We start from the raw sequence: 21,459 nt of genomic DNA, 5'->3' as shown, positions 1-21,459 counted from the left end.
ACTCTGCCACCAGGCCTCTAAAGATATGAAGTGGGGTGGGGAATGACCCTTCAATTCTTTATTTATTCTTGCATAAATTGATGAAGATTTCTATCAAGGGGTTAGGTTTCCTTAGAAGAAATCTGGAGAGCCAAACAACACCCCACTGCTTGCATTTAGTTAAAAATGTCCATGGACTCTCTTATGCTGTGAATTTTGGTTTGTTTGTTCTTTATTGTAATCGCTATCTTGTCTGATCTTCTGAAACATTTCTGATCTTCTTACAAAGAAATAGCGGGGATACATGAAATGATCATGACAGTAATATTCTGTACTGTTCTCTCCAGTGAAGTTTGTTTGAGGATATATCTCACCACCCAATTTATCTTTTAGAATTCTTGTGAGAATGAAATGGCAAAGGAAAAATCCCTAAACTTCTTGAGGATGATGATAATTTGCAGTAAGGAACTAAACAGGATCAGTCCTGCCTAAGACCATCTTTCACCCCATGAATCTATTGGACAAAAGTTAGGTGCCCCAAGGGCAAAGCCTGGGAAATAAATCCAGCTGTGGTGGTGGAGTCTGAAGAATAAATTATAGAATCATTGTCTCACCTACAACTCTAAAGATGAATAGAATTGGAACTCATTTTCAGAATCTAAAAAGTTATACTTACCTCCCTGAAGGGAGCTCTCCATCTTCTTTATACCACTGCACAACAAGTTTTGGGTCTCCATGGATTCCACAAGTGAACTGAACACTACTGCCAACACTGGCTACAACATCACTGGGTCTCCGAATGAATGTTGGCCTCTCTACAATGGAAGAAGCAGAATGTTTCCTGAATCCCATTTTGGCAGGCTGACACAGCTATCAATTTTAGTAAGTGATAATTTGTGCATTGTTCCAAATTATCTTAAATAATGGCCCTTCGAGTGCAAAACAAAACCTCAGAGAACTCTAATCGTTGTGGACTTTCTTACCAAAGACAGTGACCGTGGCTGCTCTGCTCACTTGCTCTCCTACTTGATTGACAGCCAGGCAGCTATATGCTCCTGCATCACTCTTCTGGGCATGGGCTACCAGAAGTTTTTCTTTCGAGAACTGCAGAAATACAGGAGGGAAAAAGAGAATTTGGAATATCACAGGATATTCCTTACTGGACAGTTGAAGAAAGGAATCTCCCCATTTTTTTATGTCTTGGAAAAGGAAAGTTTATTTTTCAAAGACAATTTAACAATATTTCTCTTTATCTTCAAAATTAGAAGAATCCATAATCTATAAATTAAGGGTGCACAATCTCCAAAGTTACCTCAGCAGCCTCTCCCAAAATTGCCTTTGTTTTAACAGGTTGTGTGAATCAGACTATTGCTTTAAACCATGGGTGTCAAACTCGTGACATCACATTGCCATCGTGACAGTTTTCCCATTCACGGAGCTGTGACGCATCCGGCCCATGGTTGCCAGTTTGACACCCCTGCAAGCTTAAACCATCATTATGGTCTGTGAGGGTATCATTTATTACATTACGAAAGCCATGGCATTGTATTATCTTGTGTTTATATTATAGTACCTCTGATGTGGTAATGCAGCCATTTAAATTCCATTGATTTCTATACATTTACTGTAATTATTAATCATTACCAATTTGTCCCATTCATTTCAGGAGGTCAGAACAGAATTAATTAATTGTTAGAACAATTAATCAGTGGAATGATTTGCTTCTAGAAGTTGTAGATGCTCCAACTGGACGTTTTTAAGAATACATTGGGCAACCATTTATCTGAAATGGTATAGGGATTCCTACTTGAGCAAGGAGTTGGACTAGTTGATCTCCAAGGTCCCTTCCAACTCTGTATTCTGTCAGTCCACCTTTAAGCTACTTAAGTCTTGATGCTGACTACGATAAGAGGTAGGTACTAGTTGGCTACCTCATAATGGCCATTTTCTGCACTTAAGGGCACTCCGTTCTTCCTCCATGAGATGATGGGCTCTGGACGCCCCAGTGGAGGCACACACTCCAACAACCACGATTCCCCAATTGTCACCTTCAAGTCACTAGGATGAAGTCGGAATTCCTCTTCTAGGACTACAAAGAAACAAAAGAATTCAAAAATAATCTTTGATAGGTGGATTTTCATCCTTTCGCTCCATTCTTTGTTCATTCTCAGAAACTTGTAGAAAAATAATAATTTTGACATCAGCGGTCAAGTTACTGGAACAAGGAAATAGCCTTCCAGGACAATTTGATGCCAGAATGGTTTCTTATTGGTAGACTATGATCTTATAGGCCAGTGTTGGTGAACCTTTTCGGTATCGAGGAGCATGTGTGCGTATAGGAGCACCGGAAACCAGAAGAGCAGCTCCCCAGTGCATATGTGCGCACCAGGAAGCTGAGCTTCTGGTTTCTGGCATGCACATGTGCGCCAGCCACCTGGTCTTCTGCACACACCGGAAACCAGAAGAGCAACGGGCAATGACTGGCGTGCCTGGAGAGATGGCTCTGTGTGCCACTTCTGGCACGCGTGCCATATGTTCACCATTAGGGTTCTGGCAATGATAGCATGGTGGTAGACTTTAGAAGAAACCCTCCCATACGACCACCTCTTACAATACTAGACAACACAGTATCAACAGTATAGACCTTCAAATTTCTAGGTTCTACTATATCACATGACCTAAAATGGCCACCTAACATCAAAAACATCATCAAAAAAGCACAACAAAGAATGTTCTTTCTGCACCAACTCAGAAAGCTCAAAGTGCCCAAGGAGCTGCTGATCCAGTTCTACAGAAGAATGATTGAGTCTGTCATCTGCATCTCTATAGCTGTCTGGTTTGGTTCTGCAACCCAACAGGACAGACACAGACTTCAGAGGATAATTAGGACTGCAGAAAAAACAATTACTACCCACCTGCCTTCCATGGAGGCCCTGTATACTGCACGAGTCAAAAATATTTACAGACCCCTCACATCCCGAACATAAACTGTTTCAATTCCTTCCCTCAAAATGACACTATAGAGCACTGCACACCAGAACAACTAGACACAAGAACAGTTTTTTTCCCAAAAGCCATCGCTCTGCTAAACAAATAATTCCCTCAACACTGTTCAACTATTACAAAGTCTGCACTACTATTACTGTTAATCTTCTCATCACTCCTCATCACCCATCACCCATTACCCATCTTCTCATCACCCATCCCCTTCCACTTGTGATTGTAGGACTGTAACTTTGTTGCTTGTATCCTTACGATTTATATTGACTGTTTCCTAGTATGATTTGATTGTTGATTGTACCCTATGACTACCATTAAGTGTGGTACGTTATGATTCTTGATTCTTAACGAATGTATCTTTTCTTTATGTATACTGAGAGTATTTACACCAAGACAAATTCCTTGTGTGTCCAATCACACTTGGCCAATAAAGTATTCTATTCTATTCTATTCTTTTCTATCTAGTAAGGTTCATTTTTTTAAGTTTGAAAAAAATGGCAAAAATATAACATCATCATCAGCTATCCGAAGATTAGTTTATCCAAAACCGATTCCATAGCACAGTCCCATCCTGTTTAATTAAAAGGAGACCTAGTTCCTGCCTGTCTCTTGGTAGTAATTCTTGAGGTTTTTAAACATTTGACAGACATGTGGTATGTAGTTATATATAACAATTAATCAGGGTTTTGTAGTAACATATCTTATTATAAGGTCCAATGGATTATGTTAACCCAGACATTTTGGAAAACCATAGTTCATGGCCTGAAATTGTGTACACCAGGCTGTTATGGCTTGCTTAGCAAACCATGGCTTAGGACATTTTAGATGCCATCAATTGACTTTGTCCTTAATATTGGGGGTGAACCTTTCTGGAGAGATAAATTCCTTTCAATGGACCCTTTAAAAACACCATCTCACTGGAGGTCATCCCAACAACATCCTGTAGCAATGAACAAGAGATGGAGTAGCTTTGATAGGGAAATGCTTTAGTTCAGGGGTCTCCAACCTTGGCAACTTTAAGCCTGGTGGACTTCAATTCCCAGAATTCCCCAGATAGCAAAGCTGGCTGGGGAATTCTGGGGTTTGAAGTCCACCAGGCTTAAAGTTGCCAAGGTTGGAGACCCTTGCTTTAGTTGGTTTGTCTCCCTTAAAGATAATAATTGCTTTGACAGCCTGAACTTGGAAGGCAATCTGAAAGCAAAACCCTGCAGAGAACAAAAACAGGGAATTCTTTATCCTTTGCCATTCAGCCTTTTTTTAATGTTGCCTGTTTCCTGCATTTGTTCCCTGTGGAGGATGTGAATCTTTTGTGATACAATGAAAACCCCAGGAGATGAGTCAAATGCTTACATGCAGGGTTCCTACCTAAGGATATTATTCTTCCTAGATATTTTTAGATCACTCCAGCAGGAAGCTTCTAAAATCATGTCAATTAAAAAGTTAAATGGAAGCAAGTATACCGAAAATTAAAACAGGAACGTCCAGCACGATCTTTATATTCAAGAATGCCTTCGGCCCTCACATAAATCTCATAGATATTTTTTTAGAAAGTAGCTGACGTCTTCAATCTATGCTTTGTTTGGAAGAGCACTTGGGAAAGGAGAGAAAAAAATGACTTTATAGAGGAGTGGTTCCCAATCTTTCCAGCTTTGCGGACCGGCATTTAGAGGGGGGAGAGAGGAAATGGTCCCATGCAAGGGGCAGTTCTGAATGGGCCACAGTCCAGTACCGAGCTGCAGTCTGGGGGTTGGGGACCCCTGTTCTAGATAACGTTCTGGAAAGCTGAAGGATCTTAGGAACAGCTCTTCAATTTGTCAAGCAGAAGTCTTTGCAATGCTAAGTTACTGATTACTGTAACACAGGGGTGTCAAACTTGATTTCACTGAGGACCACATCGGGGTTGTGTTTGACCTTGGAGGCCAGGGGGAGGGCATGGCCAGGGGGAGGGTGTGGCCAGCTCGATGTCATTCATCCAGGCTCCATTGTCAGCCATGATGGCTTCCTGGAGCCCTCTGCCAATGAAAACGGAATCCAGGGAGGCCGTGTGCTGACAGAGGGCTGCAGGAGGCCGTCACAGCCAAAAACAGAGCCTGGGCAGGGCCATGGGCCTCCCCAAGCTCCATTTTCACTGGCAGAGGGTTGCAGAAGGCTATTGTGGCTGAAAATGGAGCCAGGGAGGGCAATGTGCGGCCCTCACAAGCTCCATTTTTGCTGGCAGAGGGACCGTGGGCTGGTCCTTCACTTTTCCAGGGCGGGCCTGCGGGCCAGATCTAAGCACCCTGTGGGCTGGAACTAGCCTTGAGTTTGACACCCCTGCTGTAACACATTATTTCTCAGTCTTGGCCACTTTAAGATGTGTGAGCTTCAACTCCCAGAATTCCTCAGCTGACTTGGAGCTTGCCAGCTGGGGAATTCTGGGTGTTGAAGTCCACGCATCTTAAGATTGTTAAAGTTGAGTACTTAGGGCAGAGTTTAAACTTCTAGGGACAAAGGAAAAGCTCTGCATCTGAGTAACCATTCCACAGAAAAGTTAGTACTCCTACATTTTGTCCAACTTTAAAACTCGTGGACTTCAACTCCCAGAATTCCCCAGCCAGCATGATTTAACCAAATAAAATGTTTGAGACGCTAAAAAGTGACACCTTTTTGAAAAAAGAAGTCTGGATACACAAAACAGTCTTCTCATATCTGCTCTCTGAAATGTTCTGGCTAGGATCCTCCCATCCCAGTTTTCACACGTTTGTAGCCAATTTGCTCAGAGGGAGATTCACACTTCTAGCAAAATGTCAAAACAACATCTACTTCCCTGCTGATTTTGTTTGGAAGGGATGCATCGAGAAAAAAGGAAACTGTTGCCTTTACTGACTCCTGGAGCACCTGTTTGGCATCCTTTCCTGGCTTAGCCTTTCAGCTAGCCAGAGAGGGCAGTTCTCTGCAAAAAGGCAGCCTCTTCTGGCACACTTGATTGAGCCTGGCTAGCGGAAGCATCTCCCAAGCCATCTTTACTTGTATGAATATTTATAGCTGACAAACACCACCATGAGCCTTCCTGACGGACCACGGGAGCTGAAGGAAACCTGATCAGTAATGAAGTGTTAATTGGAGAGACTCCAGGCCTGCTTATTAAAGAAGAATTCTAATTGCATAAATAATTTGAGCTGCACAACTCTACAGGGGAGACATTTTAGATTCCAAGGTGGAGAAAATGTGGAGTGAGCGTAGTAGACATGGGCTGTATGGCATCCAGCCCATATCACATATATGGTTGTGTGGGTTACAAGGAAGCAAAAAAAGTAGCTTAGCACACAGAGACTCACAAACATGAAACCCACACACATACACACACAAGCACACACAGAGAAGGGGGGGGGAGAGAGAATATATCCCATACCTTGTGTTCCAATTATTCTTTTAACTGTTATTTTCTGTCAACTGATTTATTATTCTTAATACATTGCTTACTCTCTCCCTGAAGCCTCTGCGTTATTTATTTATTTATTTCTACAGAAATCGCTACGTACCTCGTTTTCTTCATTGCAAAGGAGGGGAGAAAACAACCCACAAGGTGGCTTATAAAACATAAAGCAGATTTTTTTAAAAATGACACATAAACAAAATAGCTGAATTTTGTAGCCACATTTTTAAAAAATTTCAAAAGCAACCTCCCCAAATAAACATGGGGAGAGAGGGAATAGATTCCACTAAAGAACCAAATTCAAAGTTCCTTTCATTTTAAGCAGGATGGGAAGTCCTCTCTTGGAGCAGGGAGTTCCACGCACAGGGCCTGGACACAAAAAGCATCTTCCTGTGGATTAACAATAACCCAGAAGGAAAATGCTAATGAGATGCCAAATTGAACAAAGTAACCATATTTTAATTAGCCAGCTCCCAAGTTCTTTAGGAAGTGAAATAGCTTTAATGGCTTGTCTTAGGGCTACGGAGTTAACATGTTCCATAAGCACAAAACCCTCCTGGCTGCAGATTGGCAGAGCTTAATTGAGAACAGAAAGATGCTGGCTGTATAATTTGGGAGTGTTGCTTTTTAATGGCTTGACTAACTTTCTTTCCAGATTGGAGAGCTAGTAGAGGCATGAAAGGGGACTTTAGGTTCCATGCACCTTCTGCCTGATTCTAAACTCTTTTAGTATCTTCGGATCTCAAAAACCCTGAAGGTTAGGGAAAAAATAGCCATGTAAACCTGGGAACAGAGAGGGCGAAAATCTGATGCTGGATTCATCTCTTAGGACAGGATTCTCTGCCTTGGGGTGCAGTGAGATTGAAGGTGACAACTTGAATAGAACATAACAGAATTTCCAGTCCCTAAAACACTTAGATGCATAAAATCTACTTGTTTGTTTGTTTATTGAATATATTTGCTGCTCATCTCACCATCCAAATCCATTATCCTAACTAATATTGATTAGGTAGCTAGATGAACAGGTTTGTCAGACAGATTGCTCCACATCTTACATATTATGTTGCAGAGTTTAGCCACACTTAAAGAGATCAGAGTCATTTGAATCTGACAGTAAGAGGTTTAAACAGAACAGATCAGTCTCACCAAGATATTCAATTAAGTGTGGAATTAGCAACTCACAGCAAGCATTGGCATCAAATGGACAGCACAATAAGGCATGTGTGATGGTTTGGATGGCTCCTTCACCATATAGGCAGACTCGGGATTCAAATGGAATCCCTTTCCATCCCTTTCCATCCCTGATGGAAGCATGTCAAACTGTGCTAGGCTCATGGCCTGGCTTAGTTTAGGAACAGTGATTTGATTTAAGTATCCAGCAGCATGATAGGAAATGTGAGGGCTACATTGGGGGGGAAGGACATAAGTCTGCTTGATTGCTGGTATCCTTGAGACGCTGCTTGATTGCCTCTATTGTATGTTCTTGCCCCAGCATGCATACTTGAATTAAGGAAATGCTTTATGCTTCTTATATATCACTGTGGCCCAGGAAGAAACAAATTGGTCAGTGTAATGGAATGCATGGGTGACCTGGAGGAAAAGAAAGAAGAGATGCTGCCTAGGAAAGCATCAGGCAGGTGAGATAGGAGCCCCCAGGGCTAAATGGTCAGAGAAAGAAACTTAGGAAGGATCCATCCTAATGGAGCAAGCAGTTAAAAGTGGAGGTTGGGAAGTTTGTACTTTCAGACTTGCAAGTTTGATATTGGCCTTCCCAGATAAACCGGACAGGAAACATGAGTAGATGAGCTAAATCTACTTTATTGCATTAAGAGAATATTGCAAGTTTGAAAGTACAGACTTCCCTCCCTCCACTTTTAACTGTTTGCTTTATTGAGACAGGTCCTTGCCATGTCCCCTTTCCTATGCTGTCTCTTATTTGAACATTTCCTTTGCCAAGACCCCCAAGGTCTTTCTCACATATCATTAACAGGCTAACTGAAGGAGGGGCTTAATGAAGGAGCTTAATGAATTGTAGGATGTTCTGCATTTTATCACCCAACTTGCCGCCTTTGCCTCTTAACCTCTTGCGAAGTACAGTGAAGGGAAGGTAACCATTTACTTAACTAGAGTGGGTCCTTCCTAAGTTTCTTTCTTCGACCATTAAGGCACAGGGGATTCCTGCCACTCTTGTCTGATGGTTTCTTCTTCCCTTTCTTCAAGGTCACCCATGCATTCCATTACAGGGAGAGGAACCTGAAATAAATGGCCAACCACTACAGTTGACACATAGATGTCTCTTTGCCCTGGCTAAAACAATACGGGAAGGACAGTAGTATTTTTCCATATTGAATAACCTCAAAGAAACAAACTCGGCATGAAGTGCTGGGATGAACAAGGCTTCTTCCTGAATGTTATGACTGTTGCAAATACTCCAGGATTTTTCAATGCCTCACCTTCTAAATAGAGTGATGCATTTTTACTCATGGCTTTACCCAGACGATTTCTGGCCAGACAATGGTATACACCCTCATCTGATTTTCCCTTCTCCTGGCTGAGTCGGAGGAAGAAGAGGGACCCATCTGGCAGGAGGGTAGGCTGGGACGTAGCATCCTCTTTGCTGGGTTTCACATACTTTCCATTGCGATACCATTCAATGGTGGGAGCTGGATTTCCATCAGCACGACAGTTCAGGGTGGCTGGTTGGTCCTTTCGTACCACAAGGTTGGAAGGGTGATCAAGAATCTGTGGGGCAAATTCCACGGAACGAGACCTTGAACCTAGAAGGAGAAAGGAAAAGGGAAGCAGAAACATATAATGATCATTTTTTCCCCAGCCAATCTCTTCTCTTCATCTTGCTCTACTTTTTGCTGTTGATGCTGTTGCCTCATCTCCTCTTGTGTTATGACTTTCAATTGCTAGAGTTCCATTGTGATGGCAGTCTCTGTTCCTCTGTTAGTCTAAATGGGAAGAGGTGAGGTGCATTTTTGTTCCTTGCTAATCTTCAGTTCTTCCTCCTTTATTATGGTGATAAGATTATGGTGGTGAACAAGGAACATATTAAGGCACGAAGAGCAAAAGTGTTACCTCTGAGTAGTTGCTGCTGAGAGGTAAGAGCTTTTAACTAGAAATTTGATACTGGGGGCAGGGGGTAGAGGACAAGAGATAGAACCTCTCTAAAGAATTTATGGACCCATGTGTCTCCATAATTTATGACAGACTGCTGCCTATCTAACTTGCCTCCCAGGGTTGTTATGAAGTTAGATATAGGAGATAAAGAGGCTGAACCTGAGAGAGGGGTCAAGCATATCACCAGTCTCGAGTACCTTTGTGTCCACAAGAGATCTAAGTCCAGCCCATTGTTGATTCTTATCTATCACCAATTTGCTTTGACCATTACCAGTTGTAGTTCAGATTCTTGTAGAGAGCTTCAGAATACAATAAACCTGTATTCATCTGAACCTCTCTGGCTCCTGATTTCTTAAGCTTGACATTAAACATTAGAAGATCATGGATGCACCCTTGAATAAAATGAAGAAAAGTGGAGTGTACTTTTAAGAAAGCTAAAGATAACGTCCCAAGATAACAATTATGTTTTTAGTGTTCCAAAGAATATTATGAAACAACAACCATTAAAAGAAAGAAAGAAATACACATCTTGAGCCTTCAAGCATCAGGATTTAATGAGAGCTGGTAAAACCTCTCTCCATCTTCCACCACTTTCTATGTACAATGATATTCTATGAATATGAATTCTCTGGGAACCTAACTCTTTATTATCATCTCCCACGGTCACTCTTCTGGAACTTCCTCTGCAGAGCTTCCTGACATTGTCACCTTGGAGGAGACTGAGAGTCATGGACCACCAGCCACCATGAAAAGTCTCATGGGTCTTTCAAATACAATAGGCTCTCACTGTTCCTCTAGTCCAGGTGCAGATAATTTTCCCAATCATGACTTCATAAAAATTTTCCTTGTCTATCACAGTGCTTCAAATGGCCTCTTTTTTAAAAAAAAAAATGCCATCTTTTATTTGCTTTTCTTTCTTGGCAATAGTATAGTGAGAAGGAAATAGCAGTTCAGTTTGCCAAAAGTATAGGACAAACCCATGTGTGTCTTGCTGTGTATGTGTGCACGTATGTCTGTAAATTTTGCTCAGGTCCTAAGCCACAGCATATACATACTGACAGACACAAGCACCCCAAAAAGTAGTAATCTAAATACTTCTAACTACTTCTTGTAAAGATAAATGACTTTTTACAGTATTTGGGCCTTGAACAGAAGCATGGGGAAAATGCACCCGGGACAAATTCTGAATTCTTGTGTTATAGAATCACCTTGGTCTAAAGAATATAGAAAGACTCCATTATCAGACTCCAAAGCTTAGTAATCAGCCTTGTGAGGTAATCCAGACGAGAAGCACATGCAGCTCTAACTTTACTGTAATTTTACATTAACCGAATCTTGCAAGTCTGGAGGAATATCACTCCCCCCTTACTTTTATAGTGCAAGAAAGTAGGGAGGGTTCCTTCTGAGTTGTTTGCCACAACCACATTCTTTCTGAGGACTCACCTGCCTCTTGTCTAGTCTGCAGCTCTTCCTCCTGTCCCCCAAGATCATGCCCATATACCATTACAAGCAGGAGAAGAGTAAATGAGTTGTTATTTTCATAAATCCAAAATAAATCAAACTGGGGAAAGAATGGAGAGGTAAACGTGCTGGTCAATTCCATAAAGTTTGATGCCTGAGATTAAAAAAAAAACTAGGTGGGGCCCTATCTCTAATCCATGAACAAATCCAACGGAACAAGCAATGAATCAGGATCCTCATCCCACCTAACCTAGTAGGCAGTTTTAGTTAAAGAATATGAAAATAATGTGTACAGAACATGCTGTCTTTTAATTTTAAAAAATCCAGAGAAATAGACAAAGCAAATCGTAGTTTTCCCACTAGTACAGTTATGCAACTTTTATCTATCAAATGGTAAAGTAGGTAATGTGAAATAAACTACAGCTAAGATAATATAATTTTGGTTTGGTGTATTGTATCAATACACCAAACTGGACTGAACTGGAGGCTAAAACTTATGAAGAACAGTTGCACAAATTGGATATGTCTAGTTTAATGAAAATAAGCACTAGGGGTGACATGATAGCAGTGTTCCAATATCTGAGGGGCTGCCCCAAAGAAGAGGCAGTCAGGGTACTCTCCAAAGCACCTGAGGGCAGGAGAAGAAGCAAGAAGAGATCCAACCTAGAACTAAGATAGATTTCCAACAGTTAGAACAATTAATCAGTGGGACAATTTGCCTCCAGAAGTTGTGAATGCTCCAACGCTGGAGGTTTTCAAGAAGAGATTGGATAACTATTTGTCTGAAGTGGTGTAGGGTTTCCTGGCTAAGCAGGGGGTTGGACTAGGAGTCCCTTCCAAATAAACCATAATCAGTGAATTTGTGCAATAAGTGAACCCAGCTAATACAAACGATAGTTCTAAAACCATGTGTTAAGCAAACCACCATTTTGCAACCACTGATCCTCTTCCATTCAACCATACTGCAAGCATTGTTTTTGCTGGTTTTAGAATTGCTGAAATCTAAGCTAACCTGCCTTATTAAAGTATTGGATTTTTCTGTTGCTCAAGGTATTAAAAACTTGTTTTTCACAGTAGAAAAGAAACAGCAGATGGCAAGGAGCTGCCATCTCTGCTTCCTGCTAAGCTCTGGATTATGGATTGCAAGAGCCCAGAATGTCACAAATATATAATGCCCCAAATACAGAAAATTTAAATGCAAAGCACCCAACATAGCATAGAACAATTTATTTGGAACTAAAATTATTGTACTTCATATCTATAACAGCATAGAAACCCTTTGAAACCTAAAGCACCTGTAAACACTGCGCCATAATATCAATTGCATCAAAGGAAAACAAACCCCACGGTGAACTTATTAGAATGCTTAGGAATATGTAAATTTAAGAGCTGTTGAGAGTTAGTCATCTATCCAAACTCCCCAAATTCCAGATGATGGGACCCAGTCAATTTTCTGCTCAGCTTATAGCAAAACCTTAAACACGTTGACTCAGAAGCAAGGATAGAGAGGATTCTTTCTGTAGATCCCTGAGATTCTACCCATGAGATCTGTCCACTCACCTTCCACTAATAGAAACGATGCCCAAATCCAGAGCCTTGAGGGCTCAATGTACTTTCGTCTTGACATAGTTGCCTACTTGTTGTGCAGCTGTTACCCAAAGAGAGTCACTGGATGGGACCTTGCTCAGTGCTGTTCCATTGTACACCCAGAAGTTTTAGGTTGTTTAGTCCCACACCCATCACATGCACACAAAGTTTCACCCACTATAAACAGCTCTCCTCAAGCTGACATCCTCCCAATTAATGGAGTCCATGTACGTATATTTTTCCTTTTCTGTCCACAGGATACAGGAAGGGGTGGTACTGGGTGTGAATTTCAGCTGCAGCTATCTTCCAACTTCAGTTTGAAAGCACAGCTGCCTAAAAATCACACTTTTGCACAAAAATGAGTCTATGCCCAAGCATTCTAGTTTCTTCCTGCTTCACAGTGGGACCCTGTCCTATTTTTAAACAGAAAAAAGAGCTTTTCTTCAAGCAGATTGTTTTACTCTAGGCTCTTCCCCTTCCCATTTCCCTTTCTTCAATTATTTCTACTTCAACCCTGCTTTGTGCATATAGGCCAAACAATACTGTGAAAATATAAATGGTTTTGTAGCACAATGCATTTTAATTATCAAGCTAAGCAGTTTGCCAATGTAAAAATCCAAACTATAATTTCATATCCTCCTCCCCCAAATCTGGATTCTTCTTGTTTTGCTAAAAGTGCAGTAGGCATTTACAAGTAGACATATGATGAGACTAAGGCAGTGGTTGGTAGCACTCAAAAACACCACAGGGCCCAAGATTTGATTATATAGCACTCACTTATCTCTAAATTGTAGTGCGTCCTGCATTTCAAAATGTTAATATGTATTTACATTTTGTACAGTAGTTGGATATACACAATATAAGGTACAATTACATGATAATGTCAGCTGCCTGAAAGCTTTGCTGGTTCTGAAATTCACTTCTCAAGAGCCAGTAAGATGTTCATCAAGATATAATCACACACTTTAAGAACTGTATGAAAATATGAAGCTGTTAAGCATGTTGTGCACCACCTTTAATTCCAGAACAACATTTTCCTTTGCATGACATAGATCCTCTAGGAACGTTTGCAGAATTGGACCATAAAATCAAGATGGGATCCACAATGGTGTATTCAAAGCTCCATCTTTCTTTTATGTGTTTCATACATAACAATAACAATAGCATTTATATACTGCTTCATTGTGTTTTATAGCCCTCTCTAAGCGATTTACAGAGTCAGCATATTGCCCCCAACAATCTGGCTCCTCGTTTTACCAACCTCAGAGGGATCAAAGGCTGAATCAACCTTGAGCCAGTGAGAATTGAACTGCTGGCAGTCGGCAGAATTAGCCTGCAATACTGCATTCCATACAACAAGAGGGCGGTTTGATGGCTCATGGTTAAAACTATGAGCTTGTCAGCTAGAAAGCTAACAGCCCAGGTTCGAGACCCATGACAGGGTGAGCACCATTACTCACTCCAGCTCCTGCCAACCTAGCAGTTCAAAAGCATACAAATGTGAATAGATAAATTGGTACCACTTCGGTGGGAAAGTTACTGCATTCTGAAATGCATACTGTATTTTCATGCTGGCCAGATGATGGCAAACACATCTCTCAGACAATGTAGGCTCCCTCAGCTGAGAATCAGAGAGGAGCACACAATCTCTTGAGGTGGTCATGACTGGACAGAAGAAGCCTTTAAACCAGGGGTGTCCAACCTTGGCAACTTTAAGACTTGTGGACTTCAAATATCTTTCCCATATGATGCTCTCCATATGTGCGGGATCACAATATCCAGAATTCCTAGTCAGCGTATTATTGACATACCATCTTACTAATGTCCAGCTGGGCCCTAAATTGTGAGAAGGATTCTTAATTTACAGAACTTCTTAATGAGGTTTACACAAATGTATAGACTAGAGCAGGGGTGTCCAACCTTGGCAACTTTAAGACTTGTGGACTTCAACTCCCAGAGTTCCTCAGCCAGCTTTGCTGAGTTGAAGTCCACAAGTCTTTGCTGAGTTGAAGTCCACAAGTCTTAAAGTTGCCAAGGTTGGACACCCCTGCTTTAAACCTTCGTATATAACAAGAATCAGCCTGTCTAGTGATTAAGGCACCAGGACAGAAACCAGGAGACTGCGAGTTCTAGTCTTGTCTTAAGCATGAAAGTTGGCTAGGTAATTTTGGGCCAGTCACTCTCTCTCTCAGCCCAACTTACCTCACAGGGTCGTTGTTGTGAGGAAAATAGGAGAAAGGAGAATTATGTATGTTCACTGCCTTGGGTTACTTATAAAAATAATAAAGGCAGGATAAAAAAAATTTAACTCTAAACACAAGGGGGGAAGGGATAGCCAGAGCATTGATTGCACCATTTGTTTGCCATCTTGACTTTTTTTTTTTTATCATATCCTGTGGATATCTCTGGATTGCACCAGGTCAACAGAGATTTTTAAACACATTGGTTTCTTTGTTTTGATTTTAGTTCCCCACTAAGTTTTAATACAATGCCTTGGGAAAAGCCAGAGTTTGCCAGGAATGTGCAGCTGAATAATAGTCGGATGCTGCAAAAGAGGCAGGAAGTGTATTTGAAACAAACAAACACAGAGAGGAGGGGGAGTGTTTTAAAAAAATAAGAGATTAATCCCCAAAAAGCTACTCAGACATTTGCAGCATTATGGATAAATACTTAAAACAAGCATCCATGGGGCATCTTATATCAGGTGAACAGCTGATAGACACTGAATTGTAAGAACTGGTAACTTACTAAATGTACAAAAAGGAAATAATTTCAATTTATAGAACAGTCATATACCAGCTGCCCAAACAATACACATTCCTAAGGATTAGAAACAAATTAAAAGTATGCATGGTATGAGAAAAAACAGTTTGTATAGAAGGTTCATGTTTGAAAAACCTAAACAGTGGCATCTACTATAGAAATAGCAATAACATAAAATGTGGTTACTGCTGTAAATATTTTTGCAAATCCATCAGTTAAAAGGAAGTGAGTTTTCTCCATGCCTGATTAGGCAAGTGAGTATAACAGCAGATCTGATTGCCAAATTCCATAAAACCAAGACTGCACTAAATATAGGGATTCTAGATTCTTTCTGTTTATCAGTTTGACACAGTTTTTGCAGATTTAAATACCCAGTTATTCTGCATTCTCAAATTGCAATAGGCAAGAAAGGAAGACATTTGCTGTTGGTGTTAGAATCTATTTTCCTCCAAATGCATAATAGAGGAATGTTAAACAGACATTATTTCAATTTGGGAACAACTTTCTCAAATCCTGATGCAGTGTTTCTCGGTCTTGACAAGCCTTGACCTTGCTGTCAGTAGAATTCTTGGAGTTGTAATCCACCTATCTTAAAGTTGCCAAGGTTGGGAAACATTGTCTAAATGGAACAAAGTATTGGTTTGAAAACACAATTAAGTTCCATAGGGTTGTGTTTTTCAAAATGATTAGAAGTTGTCCCAAATGTCTATTGAGATTCTCAATTCATGGTTGTCCCAAAGGTGCTTTTTCAACAGGCAAATGGACTTTCTTGTTTTTCTTTGAAGAGATTTTGCTTCTCATCCAAGAAACGTCTTCAGCTCTGACTGGTGGGGAATGAAAGGATTTATATTAAAACAAGAAAGTCCAGTTGCTTCTTTAAAAAGCACCTTTGGGACAACCATGACCTGGATGACTGAGAATCTCCATAGAGATTCAGCTATGCACTTTGGGATGAACACTCTTCAAACGGTGAAGGGGTATGAGTGGATTTCCAGAAAAAGTTGCAGACTACAAGACCATTTGTGCTTCAGTTTCAGATGCAGACAATACACAAGACACTTGGACCTCAGATCTTTAACGTTCTGATTGGACCATCTCAAGGAATCTTGGGTTTTATAGGAACAAGTCTGATAAAGCATAGGACTAATCACTTTGGCTTCATAGCTGTATATAGTAGCAGGGATGTAATTACTGCCTTTAGTATCTACGAAGTACAGAACTGCATTGTTGGTCCTATGGGTCTGTTCAATGACAGCTTTTGATAGTTCCCTCCAGACAAAGAGGGTTGAAAAGTAATTTACAGAAGTTGCTAATGGCTAATATGCCAGTGAAGGATTTCAGACTTGGGTCCAACTCCAAGCCCTGATTCATTAGGATACCTGCTATAGCTAAGGCCAAATTAGTCAGTGTTTATAGGGCTTCTGGAGCTAATAATGGTAAGCATCTAGGGGAATTAGCTCGTGAGCTGAAAGAATCTTATAAATCCCATTGCTAAGGATGGGTCCTATTAGATAATTAGTGTTAAGCTAGCTCAGATATTCAAATGTAAAAATTCCTAAGCCTCTGACTCATCTGGCTTGGCAAGATTGATCTCTCTTGAGGTTTGGGTTGAATACATCTATGAACTGAGTATTCAATCTTATTTGAGTTACCTTCAGGTTATGTTTGAGACTGGCCTCCAGTGTCTCTCCCTGAAATCCACAATGTATGCCTTCAGCAGAAGGAAGGGGAATGGGTGGGACTTGATCCCAGCCAAACTTTTAGAGCTGAATCCAGATTGGTGGCTGCATGATGATAGTCATCATTCATGATGGTCATCACTCCATATTTCTCCATATTTCAATAGCAGCTTCTTTTTTTAAAAAAAATAGCCTTATTATTATAACAAAACATTCCTAAGGACATCAACCTTGCTCTAGAAAATTTTACCAATCTTATCCTATCCTATAAATGAAAATTCAAAAGAACATTTTCTGTTCAGCTGAAAGAATGTAGAATTTTTCTGCAGTACTAATAATACCATTTAGCATTGCAATGTTGGTGTGGGGAAGTGAACTGGGGAATCCTAAGATCCATCAATAGAAGTCTTTCTTAGTTCTTTGGCTCGAGAATCTGTATTGCATATTTTTAATAAAGAATCCATGTTTTTAATATAAAGATGCAAAGACTATTAATTATTTTTTAAAAAGTCAAAGAGATGGATCTCATGTTCTATCAAAAATTGGATTCTCTTCTAATTGTAAGAATCAGCAACAGTTTTTTGCCAAATTCCTATATAATCCTGAGAGCCATCTCTCATTCCCACCTTCCAGAGTATCCATTCCAACATTCAGAAAAGATTTGAAAAAGAGAAGTTGCCAAAAATTGTCATCTGCAGCCCTGCCTATTTGTAGCTATAGGTCACTTTTATTCATATGGTTTTGCACCATACAGATCTTCTGCCATTTAACTACAGGTTGTAGAGTTTAAATCTTGACTATATGTAAAGCATATGTTTTACCAGTAAGCTATTGACCCTCAGAAGAATCAGTCAAAAGAATAATTCCCAGACACAAATTGCCTCCACAACTGTAAAAGAAATGATGCATTCAGACAGATATTTGGTGAAATGCCAAACGTGGCGGGTTCACCACCTCTGGATTCCAAAGTAGCACATTAACTGGAAAACGACAGAGAGCCAACATTCCACAATTATCAAAACTAGACAATAGAGCTATTCAACCTTGAATAATAGTGTCAAGGCAACCTGACTGAAATACAGCATGAGATTTAAATTCAAAAATTCTAATAAGCTATGAATTGGACTACATGGTGTCCAACATCAAGTTTGCACAAACCCTTTCAACTGGCCATCTTGCCTGGAGGTGAAATCTTGAACAACTGGAAAGCATCACTACTTCTGAACTGAATATTAGACTCTTACTAGCAATGACTGATTGAATAATTCAAACAGGAAACAAAGTCAGTTGCAGCTTTAAATGAACAAAAATTGGGTATGCTTCCATATGGATGAAGCAGAAACACCGAAAATTACAATCCTGAATTACAATTTTTGGAACTTTTTAATTTTCTGACAAGGGCAGTTCCTTCTGGAACAGACCGCAATTCTACAGCAGCTAGGTTTCTGTCTCCTATTATTAATATAAGCATAAATAAAGATCCCTAGTGGTTCGGGTTGAATATTTATCAATATTAATTCAACCTTACTCTTCGAAGTGCCAACTGAATATTTTAGGAAGCCTACAAGTTTTATCAATGATAGTATAGATGTCCACTCTTTGACAGTCTATTTAATCCTAGTTTAACATTATTTAGTCGTGTTTGTTTATCTATGTATGAATTCATAACCTTATAAATTTATAAAGAGCATAAAAAGAGATAGCAGAATATTTCAAGGTGCCCCCCAAGAATAAGTTAAGTAGGTACACAGGTGACTCATTCAAAGTAATATTTATTGGATTTATATTTATGTTTCTGCAATGATTTCAAAATGCAGCTGTTATGGAAAGCTGTTTCCTCTTTTTGCTCTGTGTGAATGTCTGTCATATCCACAAGATTTTATATCCTGTAACAGCATGTAACTTCTTTGCTCAAGAGCTAGAAGTTACACATAGACTATCTGTTTCTTTAAGTCAATCTGCCAAATATATGAAGAAATATTGATCAGGTGATATAACAGTTATTGAAATATGGTTTGTTGGAGGCTGCAGTGTCCACAGGAAGCCATGAGATGGCACTTTGAGGTCAGCCCATAAAGCATTGTAACAAATCCCAAGGATTATGTTCTGTCTCATTACTTCTCTATGAAATAGCTCAACTACCATTGATGCTTCTGTAAGAGTTGTGAAATCTACAGACAGTGGATGAAAATATTTGTCTACTTGTTTTGTGTGTGTTTTATCTACTCCTGGGAAGCATGATGTCTAGTATTTCAGTCTAGGCACATAAAATGCAGCTTTTCAGAGCCAGTTCCTGAAAATCAATAGAGCCACTCAAGAAGATGGACTGGTTCATTCTATGGAGTTGTCAATGAATATACATAAAATCTCAAGAAAAGTACCATGCGTGTAGCCACCATGTGTTGTAAATTAAATAAACCTAAAATTCTCAGACAACACAATATCAGAATACATCCAAGCGAACATCAGAAAAGCTGCCCTGAATTCAGAGAGCCAACCTAATGAAGGAGTTAGTATGCTGGACCAAGAAGACTCAAGTTGAAGTCCATACTTAACTCACAGGATGAATTTGGGATGGTCATTTGTGAAAGAATAAAATGATAGGTGACCTCGGAAGTGTCTTCTTGAACTTCTTACATAGTGCCAGATGGAATATAAGAAAGAAACCATATAATTAGACTGTATCGACTGTTTTTATATTCTGTAGGTCTATTGATTCCCTTAGAAACTTAAAACTGGGTCCTTCATATTTATTCCAAGGTAGGAATATATGAAGAATGCACTCAACCCAAAGAATAGAAAGTTATTGTTTATTTGGCAAGAGAATAAAACAGTTATGCGGTCAGCAAGAATATCCAAAGAAAACAAAGCATTACAAAAGAAAATCTGTCTCTTCGTTAATTTTCAAAGTACAAATGTGGCTGCAGATCTTTTCCTTTTAAATCCTTCCTATCCTCTTACTACCTTTCTGTCCATTATATTAAAAGAATGTTATAAATTGAACATTGTTACGTGGCTGCTTTGTTGAAAAGCATGTGTTAATTCTTCCTTCCTTTCTTTAAATGCACTGAGTTTGGGGCTGAACAGCATTACTCACACCCAACCTTTCAAGCAAGAAGGTGGAGGTTAAACAACAGCTAAGGCAATTCTAGGTTTTCTACAAAAAAAACCCCCAAAAGTCATTTTCAGGCAATTGATCAAAGCCCCTTTTGATGTCTGTGAGCTGAGACCCAGCACCAGTAATTGCATTTGTTCAGTATTAAGAGGATTTCTGTGGCTCTTTTCTTCCAGTTGGCCTATATTGCAGCAGACTAGCCCTTCCTTCACTGATACTGTCTCCTTCATACCAGTTCAGACCTTTGTCCCTCAGGAAAAACTGTGGTTGAACTCCTACACTGTTTTTTCTGAACCCGCCTATTCTTCCCATGTCCTGTCTTCTCAGCTTCTTCCTTTAGTCTGTGCCCCCAAAGTCTTACAAACCTCACAAATAATGCAGAAAGGTGCCTAAGACATGCAAGCAATAGGAAGGGTATCCTGAAACCATCATGTCCTCATCTGTGCTCCATATGCTTTACCCTTTACTGTAGAGTTCTTTTTCTGCTTCTCATTGCTAGACTTTGATTCAGCCTTATCTACCAAGCAAGGTCCGTTCATACCACTTAATTCTGCAAGTTGCCACCCTGAACGTCCCTTTCCATGGCCCTTCCATATCTCTCATCTCCAATATCTTTGCTCTTAGCAACCACAAGCTTCACACAGGTCACTGAAGTAGTTTCAGCTTCACCATCCCCAACACCAAAATCCATCTCTTGGAATGCTTCAGGTTGTTGGATTCCCCCCATCTGCACCCTGATCAGGCTGAAGCAGGTGTGGGTCTGAAAGCCCAGGCAGCCCAGAACTCTTGGGACCCCAAGAGTTGGTGGATCTCTTACCTCTTAGCCTGTGTCTAGGAGGAGAGCTGTGTGGAAGTGGCCAGTTCTGCTTCCTTGGTCCCTGCAAGACCTTCTTGGTGTGTCCTGGCAGGCAGGTGCAGTGGCATTGACACACCTGAGCCCCCCAAATCCAGGGCAAGGACATAAAACTCAGCAGGAGCATCCCAGGCAGCATCCTGTGGAGGAAAAAGGCAACAAGGGAGAGATGGCTCCAGGGGGGGAAGAGCCCAACAATTTCTCAGTGGTAGCATTCAAAGAATCTCTTGTTGGGTAGCCCCAGGGGCAGGTGATTCCCTCCTCCTCCTCCTCTCTTTCCACCCGAACAATGCTCCCTTCTGCTTAGCTCAAGTCCTCTGTTTGGGGAAAATATTTGGAATTTGTTATTAAGCATGTTTTCCGACAGCTTTTGTGTCTTCCCTCCTTCTTTTTTAACTTGGCAAACAATGGGGGAGAAAAGCATATAGGCACCATGCTGTGAGCAGACTGCCTCTCTGCCCCATCTGTGACATCAGAAAGC

At 40.4% G+C, this 21,459-nt stretch overlaps 1 protein-coding gene across 2 annotated transcripts in view; it reads right to left on the bottom strand.

The window, feature by feature from the left end:
* Positions 1 to 21,162, bottom strand: part of ROBO4 (roundabout guidance receptor 4) — a 67,545-nt gene extending 46,383 nt beyond the window's left edge. Inside the window, exons 1-5 of one of the 2 annotated variants that reach the window (XM_087969678.1) lie at positions 20,943 to 21,162; positions 8,848 to 9,171; positions 1,911 to 2,068; positions 963 to 1,083; positions 656 to 794 (exon numbers count right to left, since the gene is read on the bottom strand). In XM_087969678.1, coding sequence (XP_087825804.1) covers positions 656 to 794; positions 963 to 1,083; positions 1,911 to 2,068; positions 8,848 to 9,171; positions 20,943 to 21,117 — 917 coding nt within the window. In that variant the 5' untranslated portion in view covers positions 21,118 to 21,162. Of the gene's footprint in view, positions 1 to 655; positions 795 to 962; positions 1,084 to 1,910; positions 2,069 to 8,847; positions 9,172 to 12,541; positions 12,788 to 20,942 lie in introns of those variants that run through there. The other variant, XM_087969679.1, reaches the window with a different exon arrangement.
* Positions 21,163 to 21,459: the final 297 nt, after the last annotated feature.

The sequence above is a fragment of the Notechis scutatus genome, chromosome 7 (genome assembly GCF_049901735.1).
Source record: "Notechis scutatus isolate UNSWTSFEM ecotype Mainland chromosome 7, rNotScu1.2, whole genome shotgun sequence".
Classification (NCBI taxonomy): domain Eukaryota; kingdom Metazoa; phylum Chordata; class Lepidosauria; order Squamata; family Elapidae; genus Notechis; species Notechis scutatus.
The sequence above is the reverse complement of the archived record's forward strand: the minus strand, read 5'-3'. Positions and strand labels throughout refer to the sequence as shown.